The 25706-nt window shown below is 40.7% G+C and overlaps 1 protein-coding gene across 2 annotated transcripts; it reads left to right on the top strand.

Annotated features, from left to right (window-relative positions):
* The first annotated feature begins 4552 nt into the window (after window positions 1–4552).
* On the top strand, window positions 4553–9143 carry Gapt (Grb2-binding adaptor protein, transmembrane). 2 transcript variants are annotated; one of them, NM_001446948.1, is given in 2 exon segments: window positions 4553–4640; window positions 7288–9142. In NM_001446948.1, a coding segment is annotated over 1 exon segment (471 nt). In that variant the 5' UTR covers window positions 4553–4640; window positions 7288–7671; the 3' UTR covers window positions 8143–9142.
* Window positions 9144–25706: the final 16563 nt, after the last annotated feature.

Here is a 25706-nt window from a genome sequence, read left to right as displayed (position 1 = left end):
TCAATAGAAATCTTGAGGAAATCTCTCTGTATCTATGAGAGCACATACCCGTAAGCCTAGAAAGTAAAACACCTTTCTTTGAGCTGGGTTTGAATCATCAATGACCCCATCCTCCTTACCCACACAGCCTTGCCAACCCCTGGGCTCAGTAAGACCAGATTACTTAGAACTCACCTAGTTCAAAATCTACTGACAGCTTTTCAAAGTATTCCTGTCCACTCAGTCTTGCAGAGCAATTTGTCAAAAAGTACAAACACCAAATTCAATAAAAATATATCTGGTTTGTCCTAAATTTCATGCCTATTAAAATTACTTTACTATTTATTTCTAATATATACTATTTATATATATATATATCAGTTTATACTATAGTATATATCATAATGTATATTATTAATTATAAATATGTATACATTATATAGAATATATAACTATATATTTAACATATATAAGTTATATATATTTAAATATATATTTTAAAATGATTGTCTTGTATGTAAGGTTCACAATCTTCAATGCTAAATTAACCCCCATGAAGATGATGGTGCATGACATTTCCAGGGAAACTCTTGCGTATGCTTCCAAGTCTACAGAAGCTTCAGAACGTCTGACTCTGCTCATCACACACTTGTAGATTGTTGTATGTGTTTGGGGCTTCATAGAAATGGAGTCACGCAGTATGCACTCTTTTCGTATGTGGCTTCTTTAATCCTATGGTGTAATAGTCGTCCACAATGCTGGTGCATATTTGTGGCTGGATCTAACTCACTTTTATGAATGTACTATGCTTTTTTTTTTCTCCTGATTTTTCCTGCTGTTGGACTTCTGGGTCTTTTGAACCTGATTTGTCCTCAGTAATCTTCTGAGGCTGGGTGTTTATATCAGGTTAGATTTCTACAACCACCCCTCCCCCCCACGGAAATGAAATAATTTAACAAATTAAAACTTCCATATGCAAGTTAAGAATTTTCAGATTAGATTTTTCTTGAAAGATTATGGAAGGATAGAAATACTCTACCCAGCCTCATTCCCACAACATATCTTTCACCAAAGAAAGGGGGAACACCTCAAGGAGAGTTAAGCCAGCAAGCAACATGGGGATTTTCATTTGCTATCTATGTAAATACTTAAAATTGTCAACATATCAAATACTAGTAATAGAGAGAAAAAGAGAGGCGTCACTCATGTATTCTAGGATCTGTGGATAAATGATACGCCCTTACTAGCAGCCATTTTGGATTCAGTACGACCGCAAGTATTCATATTCAGGGATTCAAAACTTCCATTTGCCAACAGGTCCTAGAGAAATTCTCCTTAATATTACCAAGGATGTCACAGCCAGTTTGGAGAAACATCTCTAATTCTTTAATTTATATAAGATGACGTCATGCTGGAAAATGGGAAAGTAGATAGATGCCAGGCTAAACGAAGTTGGCCCTATGAGTCTGCATAACCTGTACGTGGGCATTTGCAGGTTTCTACTTCCTCAGCCTGAGTCTGTAGAATAGATCGTGTACACATGTCTGCACCTCATCCAGAGATGGCAGAGATGCTGTTAAATCAGTAATAACCATATATTTATTTGTTTGTCTGTTTTTATTTGTTCAGTATACAGATGGTGCATAGTAATGGAAGCGATGCCAAACACTACTGAAAAGTGTACAATGATTTTTAAGAAGCCTCTTACCTAATAGTCTATAAAATATTGTGCTTCCAGTTCCCCTGGCCAAGGAGGTATTGTGGTATTCCTCTTATCTTCAGATAACAATGACCTCTCCAGAGGTAACGGACAGAGCAGACCTCCAGGGTCCCTGGACTTCACATTTGGAAACTCTGTCATGATTCTGATGGACTTTCAGATATGGAGCTATATTCCCACACCAAAAATTATCTGAGGTATCTTCCACTGGAATCTATCCTGTAAATGCCAGGAATCATCTAATTTAATTTGCCAGTTGCTACCAGCATGGGTCCTTACCATAGTAATGGTATTGCTTCTATTGAATGGTATTGTTTTGCTTCTGTTCATCCATGCCTTTTGCTTCCAGGTTCACTTACCACATTCCTTCACTTTAAATTGTTCCTGACTTTTCCACACACATAATAAAGTTTTACTGATTAGAAGACTCTATGATCAATTTATTAACAATCTGATTACTTTTTGGATTAACCCCATAAGCCTACATACAATAAATAATTTGCTAGCAAAATATGTTACCTTTCCCAGTCAATATAATCCTTTATTTCAAGATGTAGATTCTGGAACTATCTGTAGACAATATCATGAAGTCTTTTGGTCCTTTATAAAATATCCAGGAAAATTTCCTGAATATGGCAAACTTTCAAATAGAATTTACATACATAATCATATGCCCATGCATACTGTCATTTATGCAACTTAGATGAAGTGTTTAAAAATCCTACTGTTAAAACAAATAGATATTTGGCACAAAGAAAATTGCTACCATCAGTCTATGAGGGAGAAATGTACTTGAATTAATTATCCAGTCGAGATTGTAGTGAAGATCAACAAACTACTTCCCAAGTTCTTTACTACCCAAACCATAGAATGGCAAAAAACGAAAGCAGAAAATGAAAATGTGCCAAATAAATCTAGATGCAGCTGCCGTGGTTAAAAGAAAAAGAGATGGGGAAGAAATGAAAGATGTACTTTGTTACACTAAAGACTGGGGAGTAAAAAAACACACAGTTTAAAACAGTACCTAAGCCATAAAAACAATAGTTACACAAAAACTCAATTTTGAACAGAAACATCATTTCTTCCGTAATCTTAAAGATAAATTCTGCTACTTAAAAAAAGTTCCTCTTTGAGGTAAGCCCTCTGATCCCTTACTCCTTAAAAAATTTTAAAGTAATAGGAGTTTATTAGCCTTAGTTGCACTTTTAGAGGAGACTATGCAAATTTACACAAGTGTGTGTGTGTGTGTGTCTGTGTGTGTGTGTGTGTGCATGTATGTGCATCTGTGCATGTGTGCATGTGAGAGTGCGTGTGTGAGTGTGTGTGTATGTGTGTGTCAAAGGTCAGCTAGTATCTTTACTGCACTTAAGTGCACCAGGAGTCAGTGCACTTGCAGCTCACAGCTTCCCTGCCCCACCGGATCACTCTTGCCTTGGTAAACTCTTTCCTTGTCCACAAACATGGTTTCAGGCTTCTTTTCCTGCTCACCATGAGCAGCACACCTGTTTTCCCGCTCCCTGTTGTTCCCCAGAACTGTATATTTCTCAGCCTTTCTCCAAATGTCTGAAATGACCTGCGGGCTCAGTGGCTTCTTCTTTTGCTCTTCTTTCGGTGCTTGAGGAAGTGTATTCTCCGTTCCATTCCTGCAGCTCTTGCAATTGAACTTAGAATCTTGTACACATCTCTAATGTATATGCCTGGCTTCCCTCTTCTTTTAAACCAGTTTACCCAAGGTTAGTTCTGTTTGCTCGAAGGAGTTCTGACATGGTCTAAAAGGAAATATTTGCGTGACTATTTCTAAATCATCTATTTTATTCACCAAGTATCTGTTTGACTCAGCAGTTCCCTTTCTCTCTCTCTCTCTCTCTCTCTCTCTCTCTCTCTCTCTCTCTCTCTCTCTCTCTCTCTGTCTCCCCCCCCCCCCCCCACACATAGCCATGGAACTGTCTCTTAGGGATGATATCACAGACAGATTCTTTGTAGGAACTTGCTATTCAGTCCATTTCTTCAGGTGGCATAGACAATGGCCCTGTTCACAGGCACTGGGGCAATGTCTCTGGGGAATGGACATCGCACTAAGATTAATGGTGGCATTTCTCCTCGAAAACTTTCTTGGGCATTACACTAAAGGTTTATAATACCTAGTGCTAGGAATGGACTAACTATTGTTACTAAACAAAATAAAGCATTTTCCTTTCTTTCTTGCTGGATTTAGTTGGCTTCCCATCAGATTGCTGCCAATCTATAACATCCCTATGTGTTGGTGAATGTCCTAATAAAAGATACTTGACAAATTTACCTGACGAAAATCAGTCAAATAGTATACCAGAGTAGTATGCCTCAAGACATTCTTTGGGAAACCTCTATTTAATGAATGTAATGAGGACGACGATGATGATATCAATAGCAATAATAACAATAGTAATCAACACATTCTGAATCAATACTAGTTCAACAGATACTTAACCTTAGGGCTATTCATTGTAGCTTCCTATTTAAATAAGGATTGTTCTACCAATCACAAAGCAAAGAAACAAAAATACTCAAGGACTATGCTAGTATGAGTTTTAAAAACTCTTTGAGGAAAACAAAGTACATGATTGATTCTAAAGTGAACATTGTAAAATTGTTCAAAAAAGGAAAAGTCATCTAGGTTTGACCTATTAACGTAATATACACTTCAAAAAGTTCTACCAACAAAGAGTGAGGGTCATTTATAATTCTGCCGTATCTGATAGCAATTTCCTCACAAACCAGGAAACTTTGCAAGTATTAAATAAACTGAAGGGAGGAGGAGCCAAAGAAGGAAGTAACTGACCCGAATGAAAAGAGGAACAATTCTCAGATGAAGAAAGTTTGATTAAAAAGTGACAGACAGAGCTGGACATTCTCAGGCTTCATGTGAGTGCAACCGATTTAAAGTGTTTGGGTATGGGAAGAGGTAAGAAATGAATTCATGTGTAACCAAGTAGTGACATTTTGTTACATTAAAAACAACTAGTATTTTGTTGTTATTGGTGGTGGTGGTGGTGGTGTGTGTATGTGTGTGTGTGTGTGTGTGTGTGTGTGTGTGTGTGTTTGTGTGTGTGTGTGTGTGTGTGTGTTTGTGTGTGTGTGTGTGTGTGTGTGTGTGTGTGTGTGTGTGTGTGTTAATGGATGATTTTGGCTTGGTCATAGCAGGGAAAGCAATTTTCAAGTTTCTGGTGAGGTTGACACACCTAGGACCATGCTACACTATTCAGCCCTTTCCTGTGCCTGCCACTCTACCTGATGGAAATGCACTGTCTGCTTTGCAAGGCCTACTCTACAGAGGACTTGGGATTTAAAGACAAGTGAATAATTATTGTTCAGTTTGCAGAAACTGTTGCTTTCCAAAGGGAAAAGAGCTTCCAAGCTGGGCAGAGTGAACCTCGTTTAGGTGTTATGTTAGGATGTTTCATTATTATTCGTCATCTGTCCTTTTTATTTCTCACAAATTTTTTTGCTATACAGTTAGTTTGCAGAGAGGGAAAAGATGTTTCTTTGTCTGTTCTTTGGATCAGTGAATATTCTTTGCTTGGTTTTTATATTGAGGATGTCTGCTTTGCATAGAACTAAGATAAATTCTTTCAGAAACCAAGAGGGAGCCTCTTCTCTGCACCCGCCTAGGAGACTGCAGCCAGTCAAGCGGAAAACCCAATTCCCTTTTCTTGGAGGCCTAGCACATCCCTAAAACACTGATTCATTCCACTCGATATTTGAAATTTATTCTGGAAATGCATCTCACGCATTCTGGATAACATGTGTGTGGTTATTTATGCTATTAATTATTTATGACATCTTAAGATCAATTCTCATCTGCCCATAAAGGCAATGAGGCTCTATTTGTAAAAATCATTAGACAGATGTCTGTACTTAGCCCTTGCATCATATCTGCCCTTGTAAGAGTGGGAAGGCTCTATTCGTTTTTAAGTTAGTATATGCAATAGTGCATTTTATTATGACATTTTCATACCTGTAGCATTGCATCTTGTTCATACTTGCTTACCTCTGTCTGACTACCACCACCCTATATGCTACCTTTACCATTTTAACTGTAGACAATAAAATGTGTTGGTTTTGTGTTTGCTTTGACACGAGATGCCATTCCGTATCCCATCTAGCCTCGAACTCTCTGTACCAGGAATACACAGCCATGGGCCCCCATGAACAGCTCAAACTGTAAACACCGTATGGCGACTAATACTTCTATGTTCAGCCTGGTGTACCTCCCCCAGGACCCCATGGAACTTGAGAGATATCTGGAGTGTGGGTGTTTGTCCCTAGGTAGTTATCAAAGAGAGTTTATTATAAACAAACTACAGTCTGTGCTCCAATTTTGCATTGGTATAATCTGACCTTAGAAATGTGCCCTCCCTGAGGGCAGGGGACTGGTTTGTGGGTTTTCCTACCCTGTTCCTTGTTGTTAGTGCAGCTAGGAGTGGATCCCTCCATCTATTAGCAGATATTTAGTATATTAGTGCTCCTGTGCTTAGTACTAGTGCTGGACTCTAGGGGATAAATACAGCTAGCTCATCCTAGGGAGATACTGTCTAGAATCCTCCGTGTTGTCTTCTATAAGGTGAGGATAGCGATAGTACCCCACATGAGCACTGTAGGGTTAAGTATGACAATCCACAGGAGAAGTGCCTGAAAGCTGATTTAAGATGTGCCCCTAATTAAATATGACTGATAATGACTCTCATCGGACAATGGTATGAAGTACTATGGCCATATTGAACATATTGGCTGTCACTATTCCTGTGTCTCACTTGAAAGGAATAGTAAGAGTGCTTTGTGGGTATAGTCACAGTAGAGAATGATGTCTGATGGAATGAATACTTTGTGTTTCTTTCCTTAACACTTTCAAGTTGCAAGAGAACGCTTCAAACCTCACCTTAACTAAGTGCAAATCATCTGCTACATTTGTGATTAAAACTTTTCACAAAGAGATGTTGCTTCACTTAAAAAGATCTCTTAAGACTTCAGAATAATCTATACAAGCTTTCAAATCCTTCCTCTTATGGTGTCAGTTAAGCAGTTAGTTGCTGAATTTGGGACTCACTTAAAAATGACCCTTTATTCAAATACATACTTTCTGGGTTCATTTTCTGTGCTGGATGTTTTGATTCACTCTAGGAATCTAAAGATGGAAAGAGGTCCCCTTTAGACCAATGGACAGAGCACACATTGATAGTTTTATCATGTACTTCTTTTTCTTTTCTTTTTTTTTCTTTTTTTTTTTTTTTCGGAGCTGGGGGCCGAACCCAGGGCCTTGCGCTTGCTAGGCAAGCACTCTACCACTGAGCCAAATCCCCAACCCCTATCATGTACCTCCTAATGTTGGAAGAACCTTATGTTTCACTTGAAAATCATCAACCAATGCAAGCAACTCTACTTAGGCAAGGGGTAGATTCTTCACTCTCCTGTCAAAACATCTCGTGTCATACTCAATATTAAAAGCAAGGACTGACCATACAGGGATGTTTAACACATTTGATAGATGTGGTAAATTTATAATCTCATAAGGTACTAAGAATGCAGTTAATATATTTTCAATTTATAAGCAGGTTTCTGGATGGCACCTCCCTTTTCTTGAGGTTTCTACTGTGCTGTTAATCTCTGCTCACATGAGCTTGCTTCACTTTGTGATCCTCCAAGGGAAAAGGAAGTGAAGAGGAATGAAAGTACCCCCTTCTCCCCGATTCAGCTCCAGAGTACAAGGATGGTGATACAGTAAATGGTCACCTTCAGAGACTGACTTTGTTCAGTCTAACGTCCAGTTGCATCAGGACTTAGCTAGTAATGTCATCTAAGATGTGGAAAAGAAATGACTGACGGAGCCTTCCAGTTAGGTTTTTGAACCGCAACCACAACAGGCTACCAGAGACTGCCTCTGCTTGTGCTTGTGAATTGGTTAACCACACCAAGCTTCTGAACAACACTGAGCTGAAATGCTGAAAAGCTTTGCGAGTTCTCCGGTGGGTGTGGCTGTCGGCGTTTCCCTCCTAGTACTTTTGCTGGCCTGTGGAATTGGATGTGCTTGGCACTGGAATCGCCGGGAAACCACACCACTTACCTTACCGAAATTTATGCAAAGAAGAAGCAGCAGGCATAAAGACTACACGAAAAACGTCGGCGTGTGTGCCTACGTGACTGGCCCAAGCGCTAAAGCCTCAGTGGAAAGCAAAGGCCAGAAATCTACTGCCAAGGGAAGTAAGATGCATGATAACTACGAAAATGTGGAAGTGAGTCCTCCCTGCACTGAAGGGGAGACTGAGAAGGGCTTGTATGAAAACACGCAGCCTTCTAATTTTGAGGAACATGTCTACGGGAATCAGACCGACCCCCTCTATTATAACTTCCAGAAACCTAGTCCTCCTCCTCAAGATGAAGACATATACATCCTTCCAGATTGCGACTAGATGTTCAACAAACTGAGACTCATGGCTGGAGGAAAATCCATCATGAGGCCTCCGGGTGGACTGAAGTCATCATGATCAAATTATTCTGATGAAATCAGTGGTCTTTTTCCTATCACCACCCTTATAAATCCTCACTAAGAGAACCATTGTAGACAAGTTCTAGAAACTGCGCCCCCTCCACGCGTGCCCTGCCTTCAATTAAATCTGTGCTGTATTATGTTCATTTTTCTTTTTGAATATTTCCTGTAACGACTTTCCTTCCTTCCTTCCTCTACCACCTCTGAGGTTCGGCATTATTGCAATCTCCTGGCAGGTCGTCCTTCTCCTGTCCTGAGGGGCTAACCCAAGGCCTTTGACATGTTAGATAAGTGCTCAACTGCTGAGCCACACCTCTAGCCTGATCTTCTGAGATACTGCCAATCAATAGCCTATGGCCCAATAGGTGGCTCTTCAGAAAACATTCTAGGTGGTCATGTCATTACTTTGCAAAAAAAAAAAAATAATAATTTTGATGTTGTTTGCAAAAGATGTAAAACTCGAAACCCTAACTCCAGAATTCATGACTTTTTCAGTTACAACTGCCTTTGTCAGTTAATTCCCCTAACCCCTCCCTTCTTTACTTGCATCGGAGACATCTCAAAGCACCCAAGTCCCTCTCTCAACTCCACAGTATGACTTGTCTGCCTCTAAAGCCTGCCTCATATCATAATTTCTTCCAACACCCCCCATTTCAAACCTACATTTACTTTTTTAGATCTTGCTGCCTGATCAATTCTTTGAGCATTTAAAAATATGAATGTTTGCTGTACATTTTATTACTAATGTAATATGAGGATATCTTCAGTTGCAGTTAAACGGAAATGAACTGGTTCCTAGTAATACTTTTAGACCCAAAGACATCATATGAGGAAATAAAGTTTGGTTAATTGAAAAAGATGTGAATCTTGCAGTTTGTCATGTAGTTTTGAGAAAAAACAAATAAATTTACTAATTCTAAATCTACCTAATGAATTTTGTTGAATGTTTTCTGACTACGTGTGTGTGTGTGTGTGTGTGTGTGTGTGTGTGTGTGTGTGTGTGTGTTTGTTTGTTATTGCACTGGGCAGTTGAGAGGTATGGAGAGGAATTGTAAGCAAGCAAGGAAGATAGACAGACAGAGGGAAAGAGAGAGAGAGAGAGAGAGAGAGAGAGAGAGAGAGAGAGAGAGAGAGAGAATGGAGAGATGGGGGAGGGAGAGAAGGAGGGAGAAACAAGAAAGACAAATCCTGAATGAATACTTTCTACCCAGAAAGAAAAGACGGTAGATAAATACTATGTTTATTACGCGTCTCTACACACTGGCTTTTATAGGATGTTCTGAAGGACTCTGTGGGATACCCAGCCGACTGCTACTTTCGCAAGGTAAATCTTTACTGAGCTTTGCTGATGGGAAGTTTTCATTGAACAGAAGTCAGAAAGAATCTGTTCCTTCTTGTCCTCTCTGCAGAACAAAACTGCAAGCATGTGATTTACTCCAGCATCTCCAACTGTTGGCAGTTTCTAGTTTCTCCTAGCTGTATCCCTCTATAAGAGGTTCCTTAGGAGACCTCTATTAGGGGTTCTTTAGAACCAGAGGGCCAGCTCTCAGATCCTCCCAGGGTATTATCGGGAGCCAAGAGCCATTCTGAGTTCTAGGTGCCAGCTCGGCGGGTCTCTGAAGTTCAGATCTTAGCTCCAAGTTTATAAATATCTGCAGTTACCACCTTGATGTGCTGAGGCATATGGTGATACATCGAGTTATCCACCTCCATGTAAGTGTGCATGTGTGTGTGTGTGTGTGCATTTGTGTGTGTGAACAGTACTTGTTCAATTATGTATATTGCAGTCTTTCCGATAAACTACAAAACCTTCCTTCCCCAACTAGACCCCACTCTCAACATTTCTTAGTTGCTTGTAGCTCTTTGTGTAGGGCTATCTAATAAGAACCCCAAACACCAGGCATTAATTCATCCTTTAAATGAATATTTCTGAACTTTTTAAAAACTTTGCAACTAAAAAAAAAATCATCCATGAGAGAATATAAGGTTGTTTACATTTAAGTAGGACAGCATTTTCCAATTGTCCTTATGCTATTAGAAGATATGACTACCTGCTTACAATAGATGAAGAAAGAAGCCAGGGCAGAGGAGAAGAGACAGTAGCAGCAAATACATCGAGTGTGACTTACAGCAACCATCAGTTAAAGTCTGGTTCCAGCATCTAGCAACAGTGAGCGTATGGCTCATAGACTTTGCTCTCTGCTTTGTATCTTTCTTCCTAACTCATTATTGATCCCTATTACAAGGAAAGACTTTCTTATCAACCCCTACCCCCAACATTAGATTATACCTTCTACTGGCTTTTTAGGCTAGAGATTGAGGGCAAGGACCACTAGGCACTTAAGCCAAGGTGACGGTTGAGATACTGGGCTCCTTGCAAAATAGGTAAGAAAAAGAAACCAAGCAGAAGGAGATGATTCGATTCATATTATAATGGCCCAGAGCAGTAGTCTCAACCTTTCTAAAGCTGTAACCATTTATTTGATACAGTTTTTTATGTTGTGGTGTCCCCAACCATAAAATTATGTTCATTGCTATTTTATAATTGTAATTTTGCTACTGTTATGAATTGTAAGGTAAACTTCTGTATTTTCTGATGGTCTTTAGTGATCTTTTAAAAGTGTAATTCAACCACCAAAGGGGTTGCAACTCACAGGTTGAAAACCAGTAGCCTAGATATTTGTACTTCCTTTAAATTCTTATACTGAAACTGGACCTCCAATACCATGGAGTTTGGAGGTGGGCCCTTTGGGCCATGGTTACCTTTAGATGTGGTTAGATAAGAATGGATTCCTCTAGTTAGAGCAGTGCCTTACAAGAAGAGACCAGAGAACTGCTGACTTGGCCCAGTGGCACAGTGCTTGCCTGGCATAAGTGATGATTGGAGTTCAATCCCCAGTATGAATGTAGATGGACAATCAAGGAAGTAGAGAAAGAAGGATGAGGAAGACGATGAGGAAAGAAAGGAAGGGGATCTTCTCCCTCCTTTTCCATATCTCTTCTCTCTATCATGGGAGAATATTGGGAGGTAGAAATCCCTTGTCAACACTAGCACTTTGATACTGAATATCTCAGCCTCCACAGCTGTGAGAAATATATATGTGTTTTGGCCCTCTATTTTGTGACATCTCGTTATAACTACATAAGCAGACATTTTGGAGGCATCTATGCCATAACAATTAGCTTTTTTCTTTTTTCTCTAAACTCAGTGCATAGGAAAACATCTATTTTTAAGTGCTTATTTTATCCTAAGGCCTGGGAGCATCGTACTTTTGATCTCTGTGCTTCTCTTCCGGGATTTCTTTGAAACATCTTATAACCATTCTAAGTGACAGTCTATGACTCTATGAGTTTTCCTTTGTTTGTAGCCCTTTCCATAAGGATAGGTACTGAGATGGAAACTCTCCTGCCCCAGGGTCTTTCTGAATCATTTGAGCAAGATAGCAAACCTCGTTTCTAGTTGGTGCTTTTCAAACATCTGAAACTCAATATGATCCAAACCAATAGGCTAAGGGTATTTGGAGATCACTCCGAGTTAGCTATGAATGTACTTGGGATGGAAGACCTAGAGAGGAAAGGAAGGTATCCACCACCCTGGTTACTTGCCAATGACTGAAAAAAATCTGACAGTCAGAAGTGTTTCAATGGCAAACACTTGCAACACATCATGATAGGAACATAGCATCTGTGCACTCTCTGTGTCTTCAATAGCAATGTCTGACTCAAGGTGGAAAAACCCTGGGGCTTGGGAATCCTCAGACATGAACCAAGAAAACTTGACAGTGTGTCTTTTGTTTTGTCACGTCTGAGTGAAGAAGTCTGAGCTACATGACAGCGGTCAGTGGGCATCATCGGGAGATAGACTCAGGACACATTAGGCACCTGGGTAAGGACTTATTTAAAAACAGATGCCTGGCATGTCCCTGTGGTTTCTTTCACTTCATTCAACACCTTAATTTACACCATACTTAACCCCTCCTTAGCATAGCTACATTGAGCTGGACTTAAAAAAAATCAATTGTACAGAATGCATGGTTTTAAAAGAACTGTATCAGGAATTTAAGAATATCTGAATATACAGTGAGTGGTTATTAACTTACATTTTCCTGAAAGACAGAATGACATTTCGAGTAGATTATATCTTAGCTGTAATTACATTTTGAACAAAGGGCTCTTTGCATTCCTCTGTTGGATGGACATGAAGTTATTGGACATTGAAGTCATGAATATTCTAAATGACTTTAATGACCAAATAGGATGAAGGAATTTTAAATCATACAGTAAATATCAATCAAGTGTCTAAACCCTGAAAGGGTTCTGGGGCATCAATAGTGAAGAAGAATGGGGAAACAGATAATGTCTCAGCAGTCACGTGGCTCGTAAATGACAAAGGTATTTTCATACCAAAGCTATGAAAAGGTCTCACGATAATGGTCTGATAGAAAAGCGCACAGTGTAAAGGGAGTCTGGAGCCAGGTTTAGGTTGGGAAATCTGTCCTATAAAAAGGACAGGACAAGTAAGAGATAAGCTCACAAAGGCTAGGAAAGTGATGTCAGTGACCTGAACTAGCTCTTATGGTGTCAGAAGGTGCTATGAACCTGTTAAGGCAAGATATCACCAATGGTGCAACAGAGGTTCTTATATGTTTGGAGCAAACAACAGCTGTCTAATTACATACAAAGCCCACTCAGTTAGAGGGAGTCCATGCCTAGTAGTAAAATTCAAGCCATAAACCTGTAGTTGAAGATGTCATAGACCCTAGAAAAGTATGTGCTACCACCATATTTCTACAGTAATATGGTTTCCATCTGCCTTCTAATATTCATCTTTTTATCCATAGATAAACACAGCTCTCACATCAAAGGTGCTTCCTTTTGTAACAGCAAGAGACTCGTAAAACCACAATCCCCCAACTGCAAAGTAAGTGACCATGGTGTTCCCAAGTCCAGATGGGATATCTGTAACACAATCCTTACACTTATAGCCCAGGGAAAACATGGAAGGAGGAGATGGGGCAGAAAAATGTAATAGCCTGAGGATCATCATGGCCGTTACATCATAGGTTCTTTTAGACAGGACAAGGATTTTGTTCCCATGAACTCTCAACATTATGATTCTCCAAAAAAAGATGTGGAAATACCCAAATGGACACACCAATGTGGATAGAGGAAAATTCCACAAGATCCCACACCTGGATCAAGCACAACAGGCAGTCAGTGGCTGCTCACAGAGGGGAAAGAGGTTTTTTTTTTTCTATTTTTTCTTTTTCTTTTTTCCAAGAGATGATACCTTAATCCTAAGGACTCAAGCTTAAAAACATGCAAAGAAAAGCAACACTAATTGGACTCAGTAAGACAGACAGACATATAGATAGATAGAAAGATGGATGGATGGATGGATGTGTGGATCAACAGACACAGTTAAACAATAGATAGATGATAGAAGGATGGATGGATAAATGGTAATCAATGATACAAAGATATCCCAAAAATAAATATAGAAGGTCATACATTCAAATGGAGATTGTTGGGGCCACATGGGAGGACTTAGAGAAAGGATTACATACTGACATTTAAAACTCTCAAATTAAAAACAAATAAAAACAGAATAAGAGAGGTCAACGCATGCAGGCCCGGGGCAGAAAATGTCTGAAGAAACCAAAAGAAGAGGAGCGGGAAGGGAAGAGGGGAAGAGGGGACAAAGCAAAGGCCACAGGCGAGACTTTCTAACTCACGAATGGACTCTAACTTAACACATTTGTAGCCTCTGTTGCTAAAGTGCAGTGTTGGAGGCAGGCACGACACAGATTTCAAACTGGTTTTAAAACAAAAACAAACAAACAAACAAAAGCATATGGTGTTGCAAACAAAAGCATTTAAGCTTTAGTGCAGTATGAAAGATTGTAGTTGAGGGTGTGGAATTTAATTTCTCAAAGCACAGGCCTAAGACTTAGAAGATAAACAGGGCTCCTGGACATTTTAATAAAGCCTGCAGTTTTTTAATCTAAATTCAGCTCCCGTGGTTTTCCATTTGATGATTCCTAGCGATGGGAATTAAGCAAATGACAGATGCGCAAACAAAAGGGTGCGCAGCCGATGGTAAATTGCCAGCGCAATCAAGCTCGATGGAGGTGTGACTGCAGCTATTGACCTCCAGTGTTGCCATGGAAACCACAGCTCATCTGCACTGATGTGGTTTCTCTTTGGAAGGCAGTGAATAGTTGTGGCTGAAAATGAAGGAAGTTGGACCATCTTTTTGATATATGTTCTCTAAATCCTTGTTAGGAGCAGAGACCGTGTCTACTGAGGTCTGAGATTCCCCAGAATCCCAATACCTGTCCAAGGCTCAAGATTGAAACCCAGTAAATGGCTGTGTTGATCAGACCCACTTCTCAGGCTTTACCCTGTAATGGGCTTGTATTTTAACTGTAGGCAACAGATAGAATTTGAGAGGGAAAAGATAAGTTTCATTCATTGACATATGATCTTTTAAAGTGTTTCAGGATACCTGAAAACCCATCAAACAAATATATATATATATATATATATATATATATATATATATGTATACATATATATATATGATATATATATATATATATCTTTGGTATGTCTGGCTTTTCACAGTAGGCATTTCTGAGAAGACTCTAGACCATATCAGAAAGATGCCTATTATCTGTGTGACTTCTGTGTACTCACACCACAGTGAGTGGCTTTCCTTCACTTACTACAACCGTGACTCTAAAACTCTTACAATTCCCAGTTTACAGATGAGGTGATTGACAACTAGGAAGACGGAAATTTAACCAAAGATCTCAGAACAAGAGGCAGTACTGGAACCCAGTTGTCCCACTGAGAGTACCTCACTCAGGATAGTCTGTTAAAGGAGTCTCAGTAGATGATAATACCCTCCATTGTGGCATTATGGATTTTAAAAAAAAAAGCTACTTTGAAGCTGTCTGAAAGGAACTTTCCCATTCGAGCTTAGAAACTTTACCTTCCATGTGGTTTCATGGAGGATCAACAATCAGGACCCGAATTCAGGGCTCTGAGTTCTCCCCTGTGATTTTCAGCATACCTTGTTCCTTTTCTACTGGCTTTAAAATTACATTATACCTTCATGGATGTTCTGCCTGCATGTGTACCTGTGTACTACCTGCATACCAGTTATCTACAGAGACCCGAAAAGAGCGTTGGATCCCCTGGAACTGGAGTTACAAATGGCTGTGAGCTTTCATGTGGGTTCTAAGAATCGAAGTCTGTTCCTCTACAAGAACAGTGAGTCCTCAGTGAGCATCCAGCCATCTCTCCACCCCCTAGCTTGAGCTTATTAATTCGAGTGTTCCTCACAGCCCCACCTTCCTGAGGTAATGATTGAACTAATAAACAATTCCGGGAACCAGCGGAGATTTCCTGGGGCTACTAAGAGGGACATGAGTGAGGGGTTATTCACAGGGAGTAAGGGTAATTCAAAAGCAGCTGCTTCACCAGAATGCACACTCTGACCTGGGTCACAGCTTCCCAGAAACGGCAATCCTGCTCTCTGCGAGGCTTGGAGGCAACCCCACGGTGTGAGCATCTGTCTTTCTGCAGTTTGGTTGTTCAGTCACCTCTGCAACAGCTGTTTACTCCTCTTACACATTGCAGGGGAGCTCAAGCACCTTCCCTTCTCTGATTTCCCAGCCATGTGACCTTCCCCTTCCCTCCTGTGTATAGCCCGAGCTATCTGCCTCCTGGAGCAAATGTTTCAACTTGGAGGGAATGCTGTAGGCCAGTGATGTACAAGATAGGCAAAGACAGATTGAAGAGCAAATTATACAGATTTCATTTTCCCTTTTCCCTTTCCTGCTCCAAACCCTTCTATATATACCTTCTTGTTCTCTTTTAAATCCTAATCACAGGCACTTACGTTCCTGGAGATCAGTCATAAAGACAGCCAAGAGTAGAATGATGTACAATATGTCCTCTTCTGGTCATTAGTTCTTAAAGCACAGTCTTCTGTCCTTCTCGTCGCATCTGCCAGGATTTGTCTAGACCACATCTACTTCAACTCAATTATCTGATAAGAAACATAACCAAGAGTATTGCTCTTAATGATAGCAGAGCGATCAGGAGGGAGAGCTGTGTTTACGACTACGGTGATTTAACGAGAACACGGAGAGCATATCTGAATGAAGAGCAGCTAGTAACAAACTCATCCTCCTCTCAGGGTCAGCACAGGAAGAGCCTAGAAGATATTGTTGCTCTAGGAGATCCAGGAAACATATTGTGAAGTATCCACGACAGGGGAGGCTGATGTGTCATTTAAAATCAAAGAATGAAAAGAAAAAGTGATAGCCAAACAAGAAAAAGAATAAATATTAACTTGTTAGGAGACCCAAGTAAAGCTTAGAATAAAAAAGAGTTATGAAAATCTGCTCCAGGAAGAGAAATGAAGAAAAGAAACATGAAATGATATACAAATAAAAACCCCTTCGATAAAGCCATATGACTTTCTGTGTGTAGCTAAGAGAAAGGTCTGCATACAACGGAAATGGCGATACCTACAAGGTGGGACACATAGTCCTGAACTAGATAGGAGGGAAGTCAGAGAAGTCAGATAATGAGTCCTTACACTGAACAGGCAAAGCAGGTTTCTGCTGTGTTTCCTCTCCAGATATTAGAACAAAACAAGCATGTCTCCTTGGCTCGATGGCAGGGCACTGCTGCACCTTCCTTTTATTTCTAATTCCTTATGCAGATAAGCTAAGTGTACAAATATAGCTTTGTCGGGCATGGGAGGCAGAACACACTCCATGATAGGGGGCCCAGCTGTGCTTCCCTGGGTGAGAAACAGCAAGGTCTGAGAAGGATGGGATTTGGAAACGGTGCTGTGGTTCCTGACCTCCCCTGTACCCAGACTCCGCTAGGGGGACCTCAGGGAGTTGAGAACAGAGGTCCAAGGGTTCATGCTAGGCAGGAAGGAGGTGGCTGAGCCCAGAAAGGGGCAGAAGGCAGTTTGGTTCTGAATGGGTACAGACAGGGGCTGGAAGAGGGAAGGCCTTCTCCAGGAGATTTAGGTGCTGCTCTTTAAGCAGAGATCCCTCCTTCTGAGCAGAGATCCCTAATGAAGGAGACGATGGTCCTCGCTTGTCCAAACTGCTTTATTTGGTATATATATATACCTACCTTAGTCAGGGTGAACCAGGGATTAAACGCCATTTGTGGGAAAGGAGGATGCCCAGGAAAGGAAGCTCATTGGCTAGACACTGGGGGCTTATCTTGATACTTCGTTAGCATAGAGAACTCTAGGTTTTTATGCTACGGGCCCAGTTGTCATGGTCCTGTCAGTGGGGTGTCATGGCTACATGGTCCAAATCAAGTAGTTAGGCAGGAATCTGGCCTCCTGCTTGCCGTTCTCAATTGTGAGATTTCTGGGGGTTTAGGCCCACCTGTTCAACCTTACCAATTCTTCTGTCCGTTGGCGTGGTCTACTTGCTCCATGTAACTTTTCTCTTTGACAAAAGGATACATCTGTCCAAAGACCGATTACACTAAAAGAAACCAGAGGGAAAGTGGAGTGTGTGGTTCATTTCAGAGTGAGTTTTACTTCTTTCTTTAATTAGCTTCACTGCTTAATATCTTCTCCATCTGTGTTCAAAAAGAAACTGGGCTCTGCTCCCAGACCCTGTGAGAGAGAGACCCAACCGCCTGGTCAGGTAGGCACTCCTGAGGCTGCAGAGCAGAAGAGATCACCAACACTGCTCACCCCTGCCCACATCCCTGGCCCAAGAGGAAACTGTATAGGGCCTCTGGGCTCCCGTGGGGGAGGGCCCAGGAGCGGCAGGACCCCTGCCTGAGACACCGCCGGAACCTGAAAGAAACAGACCGGATAAACAGTTCTCTGCACCCAAATCCCGTGGGAGGGAGAGCTAAACCTTCAGAGAGGCAGACAAGCCTGGGAAACCAGAAGAGACTGCTCCCTGCACACACATCTCGGACGCCAGAGGAAAAAGCCAAAGACCATCTGGAACCCTGGTGCACTGAAGCTCCCGGAAGGGGCGGCACAGGTCTTCCTGGTTGCTGCCGCTGCAGAGAGCCCGTGGGCAGCACGCCACGAGCGAACTTGAGCCTCAGGACCACAGGTAAGACCAAATTTTCTGCTGCAAGAAAACTCAAGACACAGGCCCACAGGAACAGCTGAAGACCTGTAGAGAGGAAAAACTACACGCCCGAAAGCAGAACACTCTGTCCCCATAACTGACTGAAAGAGAGGAAAACAGGTCTACAGCACTCCTGACACACAGGCTTATAGGACAGTCTAGCCACTGTCAGAAATAGCAGAACAAAGTAACACTAGAGATAATCTGATGGCGAGAGGCAAGCGCAGGAACCCAAGCAACAGAAAACAAGACTACATGGCACCATCGGAGCCCAATTCTCCCATCAAAACAAACATGGAATATCCAAACACACCAGAAAAGCAAGATCTAGTTCCAAAATCATTTTTGATCATGATGCTGGAGGACTTCAAGAAAGACATGAAGAACTCCCTTAGAGAACAAGTAGAAGCCTACAGCGAGGAATCGCAAAAATGCCTGAAAGAATCGCAAAAATCCCTGAAAGAATTCCAGGAAAACATAAATAAACAAGTAGAAGCCCATAGAGAGGAGACACAAAAATCCCTGAAAGAATTCCAGGAAAACACAATCAAACAGTTGAAGGAATTAAAAATGGAAATAGAAGCAATCAAGAAAGAACACATGGAAACAACCCTGGATATAGAAAACCAAAAGAAGAGACAAGGAGCTGTAGATACAAGCTTCACCAACAGAATACAAGAGATGGAAGAGAGAATCTCAGGAGCAGAAGATTCCATAGAAATCATTGACTCAACTGTCAAAGATAATGTAAAGCGGAAAAAGCTACTGGTCCAAAACATACAGGAAATCCAGGACTCAATGAGAAGATCAAACCTAAGGATAATAGGCATAGAAGAGAGTGAAGACTCCCAGCTCAAAGGACCAGTAAATATCTTCAACAAAATCATAGAAGAAAACTTCCCTAACCTAAAAAAAGAGATACCCATAGACATACAAGAAGCCTACAGAACTCCAAATAGATTGGACCAGAAAAGAAACACCTCCCGTCACATAATTGTCAAAACACCAAACGCACAAAATAAAGAAAGAATATTAAAAGCAGTAAGGGAAAAAGGTCAAGTAACATATAAAGGGAGACCTATCAGAATCACACCAGACTTCTTGCCAGAAACTATGAAGGCCAGAAGATCCTGGACTGATGTCATACAGACCCTAAGAGAACACAAATGCCAGCCCAGGTTACTGTATCCAGCAAAACTCTCAATTAACATTGATGGAGAAACCAAGATATTCCATGACAAAACCAAATTTACACAGTATCTTTCTACAAATCCAGCACTACAAAGGATAATAAATGGTAAAGCCCAACATAAGGAGGCAAGCTATACCCTAGAAGAAGCAAGAAACTAATCGTCTTGGCAACAAAACAAAGAGAATGAAAGCACACAAACATAACCTCACATCCAAATATGAATATAAAGGGAAACAATAATCACTATTCCTTAATATCTCTCAATATCAATGGCCTCAACTCCCCAATAAAAAGACATAGATTAACAAACTGGATACGCAACGAGGACCCTGCATTCTGCTGCCTACAGGAAACACACCTCAGAGACAAAGACAGACACTACCTCAGAGTGAAAGGCTGGAAAACAACTTTCCAAGCAAATGGTCAGAAGAAGCAAGCTGGAGTAGCCATTCTAATATCAAATAAAATCAATTTCCAACTAAAAGTCATCAAAAAAGATAAGGAAGGACACTTCATATTCATCAAAGGAAAAATCCACCAAGATGAACTCTCAATCCTAAATATCTATGCCCCAAATACAAGGGCACCTACATACGTAAAAGAAACCTTACTAAAGCTCAAAGCACACATTGCACCTTACACAATAATAGTGGGAGATTTCAACACCCCACTCTCATCAATGGACAGATCATGGAAACAGAAATTAAACAGTGATGTCGACAGACTAAGAGAAGTCATGAGCCAAATGGACTTAACGGATATTTATAGAACATTCTATCCTAAAGCAAAAGGATATACCCTCTTCTCAGCTCCTCATGGTACTTTCTCCAAAATTGACCATATAATTGGTCAAAAAACGGGCCTCAACAGGTACAGAAAGATAGAAATAATCCCATGCGTGCTATCGGACCACCGCGGCCTAAAACTGGTCTTCAATAACAGTAAGGGAAGAATGCCCACATATACGTGGAAATTGAACAATGCTCTACTCAATGATAACCTGGTCAAGGAAGAAATAAAGAAAGAAATTAAAAACTTTTTAGAATTTAATGAAAATGAAGATACAACATACCCAAACTTATGGGAAACAATGAAAGCTGTGCTAAGAGGAAAACTCATAGCGCTGAGTGCCTGCAGAAAGAAACAGGAAAGAGCATATGTCAGCAGCTTGACAGCACACCTAAAAGTTCTAGAACAAAAAGAAGCAAATACACCCAGGAGGAGCAGAAGGCAGGAAATAATCAAACTCAGAGCTGAAATCAACCAAGTAGAAACCAAAAGGACCATAGAAAGAATCAACAGAACCAAAAGTTGTTTCTTTGAGAAAATCAACAAGATAGATAAACCCTTAGCCAGACTAACGAGAGGACACAGAGAGTGCGTCCAAATTAACAAAATCAGAAATGAAAAGGGAGACATAACTACAGATTCAGAGGAAATTCAAAAAATCATCAGATCTTACTATAAAAACCTATATTCAACAAAATTTGAAAATCTTCAGGAAATGGACAATTTCCTAGACAGATACCAGGTATCGAAGTTAAATCAGGAACAGATAAACCAGTTAAACAACCCCATAACTCCTAAGGAAATAGAAGCAGTCATTAAAGGTCTCCCAACCAAAAAGAGTCCAGGTCCAGATGGGTTTAGTGCAGAATTCTATCAAACCTTCATAGAAGACCTCATACCAATATTATCCAAACTATTCCACAAAATTGAAACAGATGGAGCCCTACCGAATTCCTTCTACGAAGCCACAATTACTCTTATACCTAAACCACACAAAGACACAACAAAGAAAGAGAACTTCAGACCAATTTCCCTTATGAATATCGACGCAAAAATACTCAATAAAATTCTGGCAAACCGAATTCAAGAGCACATCAAAACAATCATCCACCATGATCAAGTAGGCTTCATCCCAGGCATGCAGGGATGGTTTAATATACGGAAAACCATCAACGTGATCCATTATATAAACAAACTGAAAGAACAGAACCACATGATCATTTCATTAGATGCTGAGAAAGCATTTGACAAAATTCAACACCCCTTCATGATAAAAGTCCTGGAAAGAATAGGAATTCAAGGCCCATACCTAAACATAGTAAAAGCCATATACAGCAAACCAGTTGCTAACATTAAACTAAATGGAGAGAAACTTGAAGCAATCCCACTAAAATCAGGGACTAGACAAGGCTGCCCACTCTCTCCCTACTTATTCAATATAGTTCTTGAAGTTCTAGCCAGAGCAATCAGACAACAAAAGGAGATCAAGGGGATACAGATCGGAAAAGAAGAGGTCAAAATATCACTATTTGCAGATGACATGATAGTATATTTAAGTGATCCCAAAAGTTCCACCAGAGAACTACTAAAGCTGATAAACAACTTCAGCAAAGTGGCTGGGTATAAAATTAACTCAAATCAGTTGCCTTCCTCTATACAAAAGAGAAACAAGCCGAGAAAGAAATTAGGGAAATGACACCCTTCATAATAGACCCAAATAATATAAAGTACCTTGGTGTGACTTTAACCAAGCAAGTAAAAGATCTGTACAATAAGAACTTCAAGACACTGAGGAAAGAAATTGAAGAAGACCTCAGAAGATGGAAAGATCTCCCATGCTCATGGATTGGCAGGATTAATATAGTAAAAATGGCCATTTTACCAAAAGCAATCTACAGATTCAATGCAATCCCCATCAAAATACCAATCCAATTCTTCAAAGAGTTAGACAGAACAATTTGCAAATTCATCTGGAATAACAAAAAACCCAGGATAGCTAAAGCTATCCTCAACAATAAAAGGACTTCAGGGGGAATCACTATCCCTGAACTCAAGCCGTATTACAGAGCAATAGTGATAAAAACTGCATGGTATTGGTACAGAGACAGACAGATAGACCAATGGAATAGAATTGAAGACCCAGAAATGAACCCACACACCTATGGTCACTTGATTTTTGACAAAGGAGCCAAAACCATCCAATGGAAAAAAGATAGCATTTTCAGCAAATGGTGCTGGTTCAACTGGAGGGCAACATGTAGAAGAATGCAGATCGATCCATGCTTATCACCCTGTACAAAGCTTAAGTCCAAGTGGATCAAGGACCTCCACATCAAACCAGACACACTCAAACTAATAGAAGAAAAACTAGGGAAGCATCTGGAACACATAGGCACTGGAAAAAATTTCCTGAACAAAACACCAATGGCTTATGCTCTAAGATCAAGAATCGACAAATGGGATCTCATAAAACTGCAAAGCTTCTGTAAGGCAAAGGACACTGTGGTTAGGACAAAACAGCAACCAACAGATTGGGAAAAGATCTTTACCAATCCTACAACAGATAGAGGCCTTATATCCAAAATATACAAAGAACTCAAGAAGTTAGACCGCAGGGAAACAAATAACCCTATTAAAAAATGGGGTTCAGAGCTAAACAAAGAATTCACAGCTGAGGAATGCCGAATGGCTGAGAAACACCTAAAGAAATGTTCAACATCTTTAGTCATAAGGGAAATGCAAATCAAAACAACCCTGAGATTTCACCTCACACTAGTGAGAATGGCTAAGATCAAAAACTCAGGTGACAGCAGATGCTGGCCAGGATGTGGAGAAAGAGGAACACTCCTCCATTGTTGGTGGGATTGCAGACTGGTAAAACCATTCTGGAAATCAGTCTGGAGGTTCCTCAGAAAATTGGACATTGAACTGCCTGAGGATCCAGCTATACCTCTCTTGGGCATATACCCAAAAGATGCCTCAACATATAAAAGAGACACGTGCTCCACTATGTTCATCGCAGCCTTATTTATAATAGCCAGAAAATGGAAAGAACCCAGATGCCCTTCAACAGAGGAATGGATACAGAAAATGTGGTACATCTACACAATGGAATATTACTCAGCTATCAAAAACAACGAGTTTATGAAATTCGTAGGCAAATGGTTGGAACTGGAAAATATCATCCTGAGTGAGCTAACCCAATCACAGAAAGACATACATGGTATGCACTCATTGATAAGTGGCTATTAGCCCAAATGCTTGAATTACCCTAGATCCCTAGAACAAACGAAACTCAAGACGGATGATCAAAATGTGAATGCTTCACTCCTTCTTTAAATGAGGAAAAAGAATACCCTTGGCAGGGAAGGGAGAGGCAAAGATTAAAACAGAGACTGAAGGAACACCCATTCAGAGCCTGCCCCACATGTGGCCCATACATATACAGCCACCCAATTAGACAAGATGGATGAAGCAAAGAAGTGCAGACCGACAGGAGCCGGATGTAGATCGCTCCTGAGAGACACAGCCAGAATACAGCAAATACAGATGCGAATGCCAGCAGCAAACCACTGAACTGAGAATAGGTCCCCTATTGAAGGAATCAGAGAAAGAACTGGAAGAGCTTGAAGGGGCTCGAGACCCCAAAAGTACAACAATGCCAAGCAACCAGAGCTTCCAGGGACTAAGCCACTACGTAAAGACTATACATGGACTGACCCTGGACTCTGACCCCATAGGTAGCAATGAATATCCTAGTAAGAGCACCAGTGGAAGGGGAAGCCCTGGGTCCTGCTAAGACTGAACCCCCAGTGAACTAGTCTAAGGGGGGAGGGCGGCAATGGGGGGAGGGTTGGGAGGGGAACACCCATAAGGAAGGGGAGGGGGGAGGGGGATGTTTGCCCAGAAACCGGGAAAGGGAATAACATTCGAAATGTATATAAGAAATACTCAAGTTAATAAAAAAAAAAAAAAGAAACTGGGAAGCCTAATTTAGGACATATCTTCTTGGCTGCGTGTAGTGGGGGAAAAATGTAATCAACCTGTGCGTTTTCAGCACGTGAATTGAGATATTACCTTCCCCCCCTCCTTTTCAAAGCCTGGGTTACAGGCTGGCTCATTTGTGACGTTTTCTTCTCTAAGGACAATCTGAAATAGCTCGTCTCTTTATGGATTCCTTACCTTCTCTCTCTATTCCTCTCTGCCAAGGAGCTGCCCAACCCACAAATATCGGGGGTCTATTAGCTGCTGGGCACAGTAATGAGGTCTGAGGTTTCAATGATAAATAAAAACATCAAAAACATGACCAGAGCCTAGACAACATACTAACTGAGGGGCCACATAAGTGAATTTATAGCTAGGAGGAGAAAGATAAACACGATGAAGAAAGAAACAAGGTGGTGTGGTAGGAAAGCTTGTAGTAAGTGAGCTTGCACTTCGCTTATGCAAACAGTCAGAGCAGGCCATGGAAACGAGATTACTAACGTCCTAATTATATAACAGAATTTACCTAGGAAGAAAACAAGAATTAGTGACTGCTTTGGTACAAAAGAGACCCATTATTAGAGAACATTAGCATTCGTATTAGTTTGCTTGTTTAAAAGAAAGGGTAAATCTCACACTGTTCTGCGGGGTTTATACACTGCTGCTAATGTGATTAGAGAGGAACATGGATATCCTGTTGGGCACATTTGCTGGAGTCTGATTTTCTACGTAGGCCTGGCCTGAATGTGACCGTATCTAGCAGTGTACTCCAGGGGCAAATGAAACACTGCCTTGTTTAGCGGACCAGAATTTGAACCACAGCTCTGATGCCTGTTATCTGTGCGGCTTCAAAACATTAGTCATTCTTTCTGAGCTACAAAATTCAAAGCTGAGATGGAGTGGTAACAAGGATCCTCGGAGGTTGCCAGAAAAGGGAATGAGAAGTACTTTAAAGCATTTCAGACACAAGCATGGTGCAGCAATTGGGATGAGGTGTGGGGTCACCCCTTGCACGGCTTTTCAGCCTATGAGTGTTTTTTCATCACTATGCTCTCTCATGATCTTACTCTTATAGGCTCACAAATACCTTAGTCAATAAAATAATCATTATATACCATACAGTCATTTGTTTGAAAAAAAATTTTTTTTTACAGTCATGCTTGTCACTAGTATTCAGAACTTTGATGAGTGTGTTGACTCTGGCCTTTTAAACTTTCAGATTAAAAAAAAAAACAACAAAGAAGAGTGATCTACAACTTCTCTATGCTAGTGATATTCAAAATAGCTAGCCCTCACATTAAGTCTCTTCACAGTAGGTCTTGCCCAAATTTCTTTCTAGAAAGTTAGAAACAAGGATGTTTCATCAAGAGTCCAAACCAT

This window comes from Rattus norvegicus, chromosome 2, assembly GCF_021556685.1.
Source record: "Rattus norvegicus strain SHRSP/BbbUtx chromosome 2, alternate assembly SHRSP_T2T, whole genome shotgun sequence".
Lineage (NCBI taxonomy): Eukaryota > Metazoa > Chordata > Mammalia > Rodentia > Muridae > Rattus > Rattus norvegicus.
Note: the sequence above shows the minus strand (reverse complement) of the source record. Positions and strands in the feature narration are given on the sequence as shown.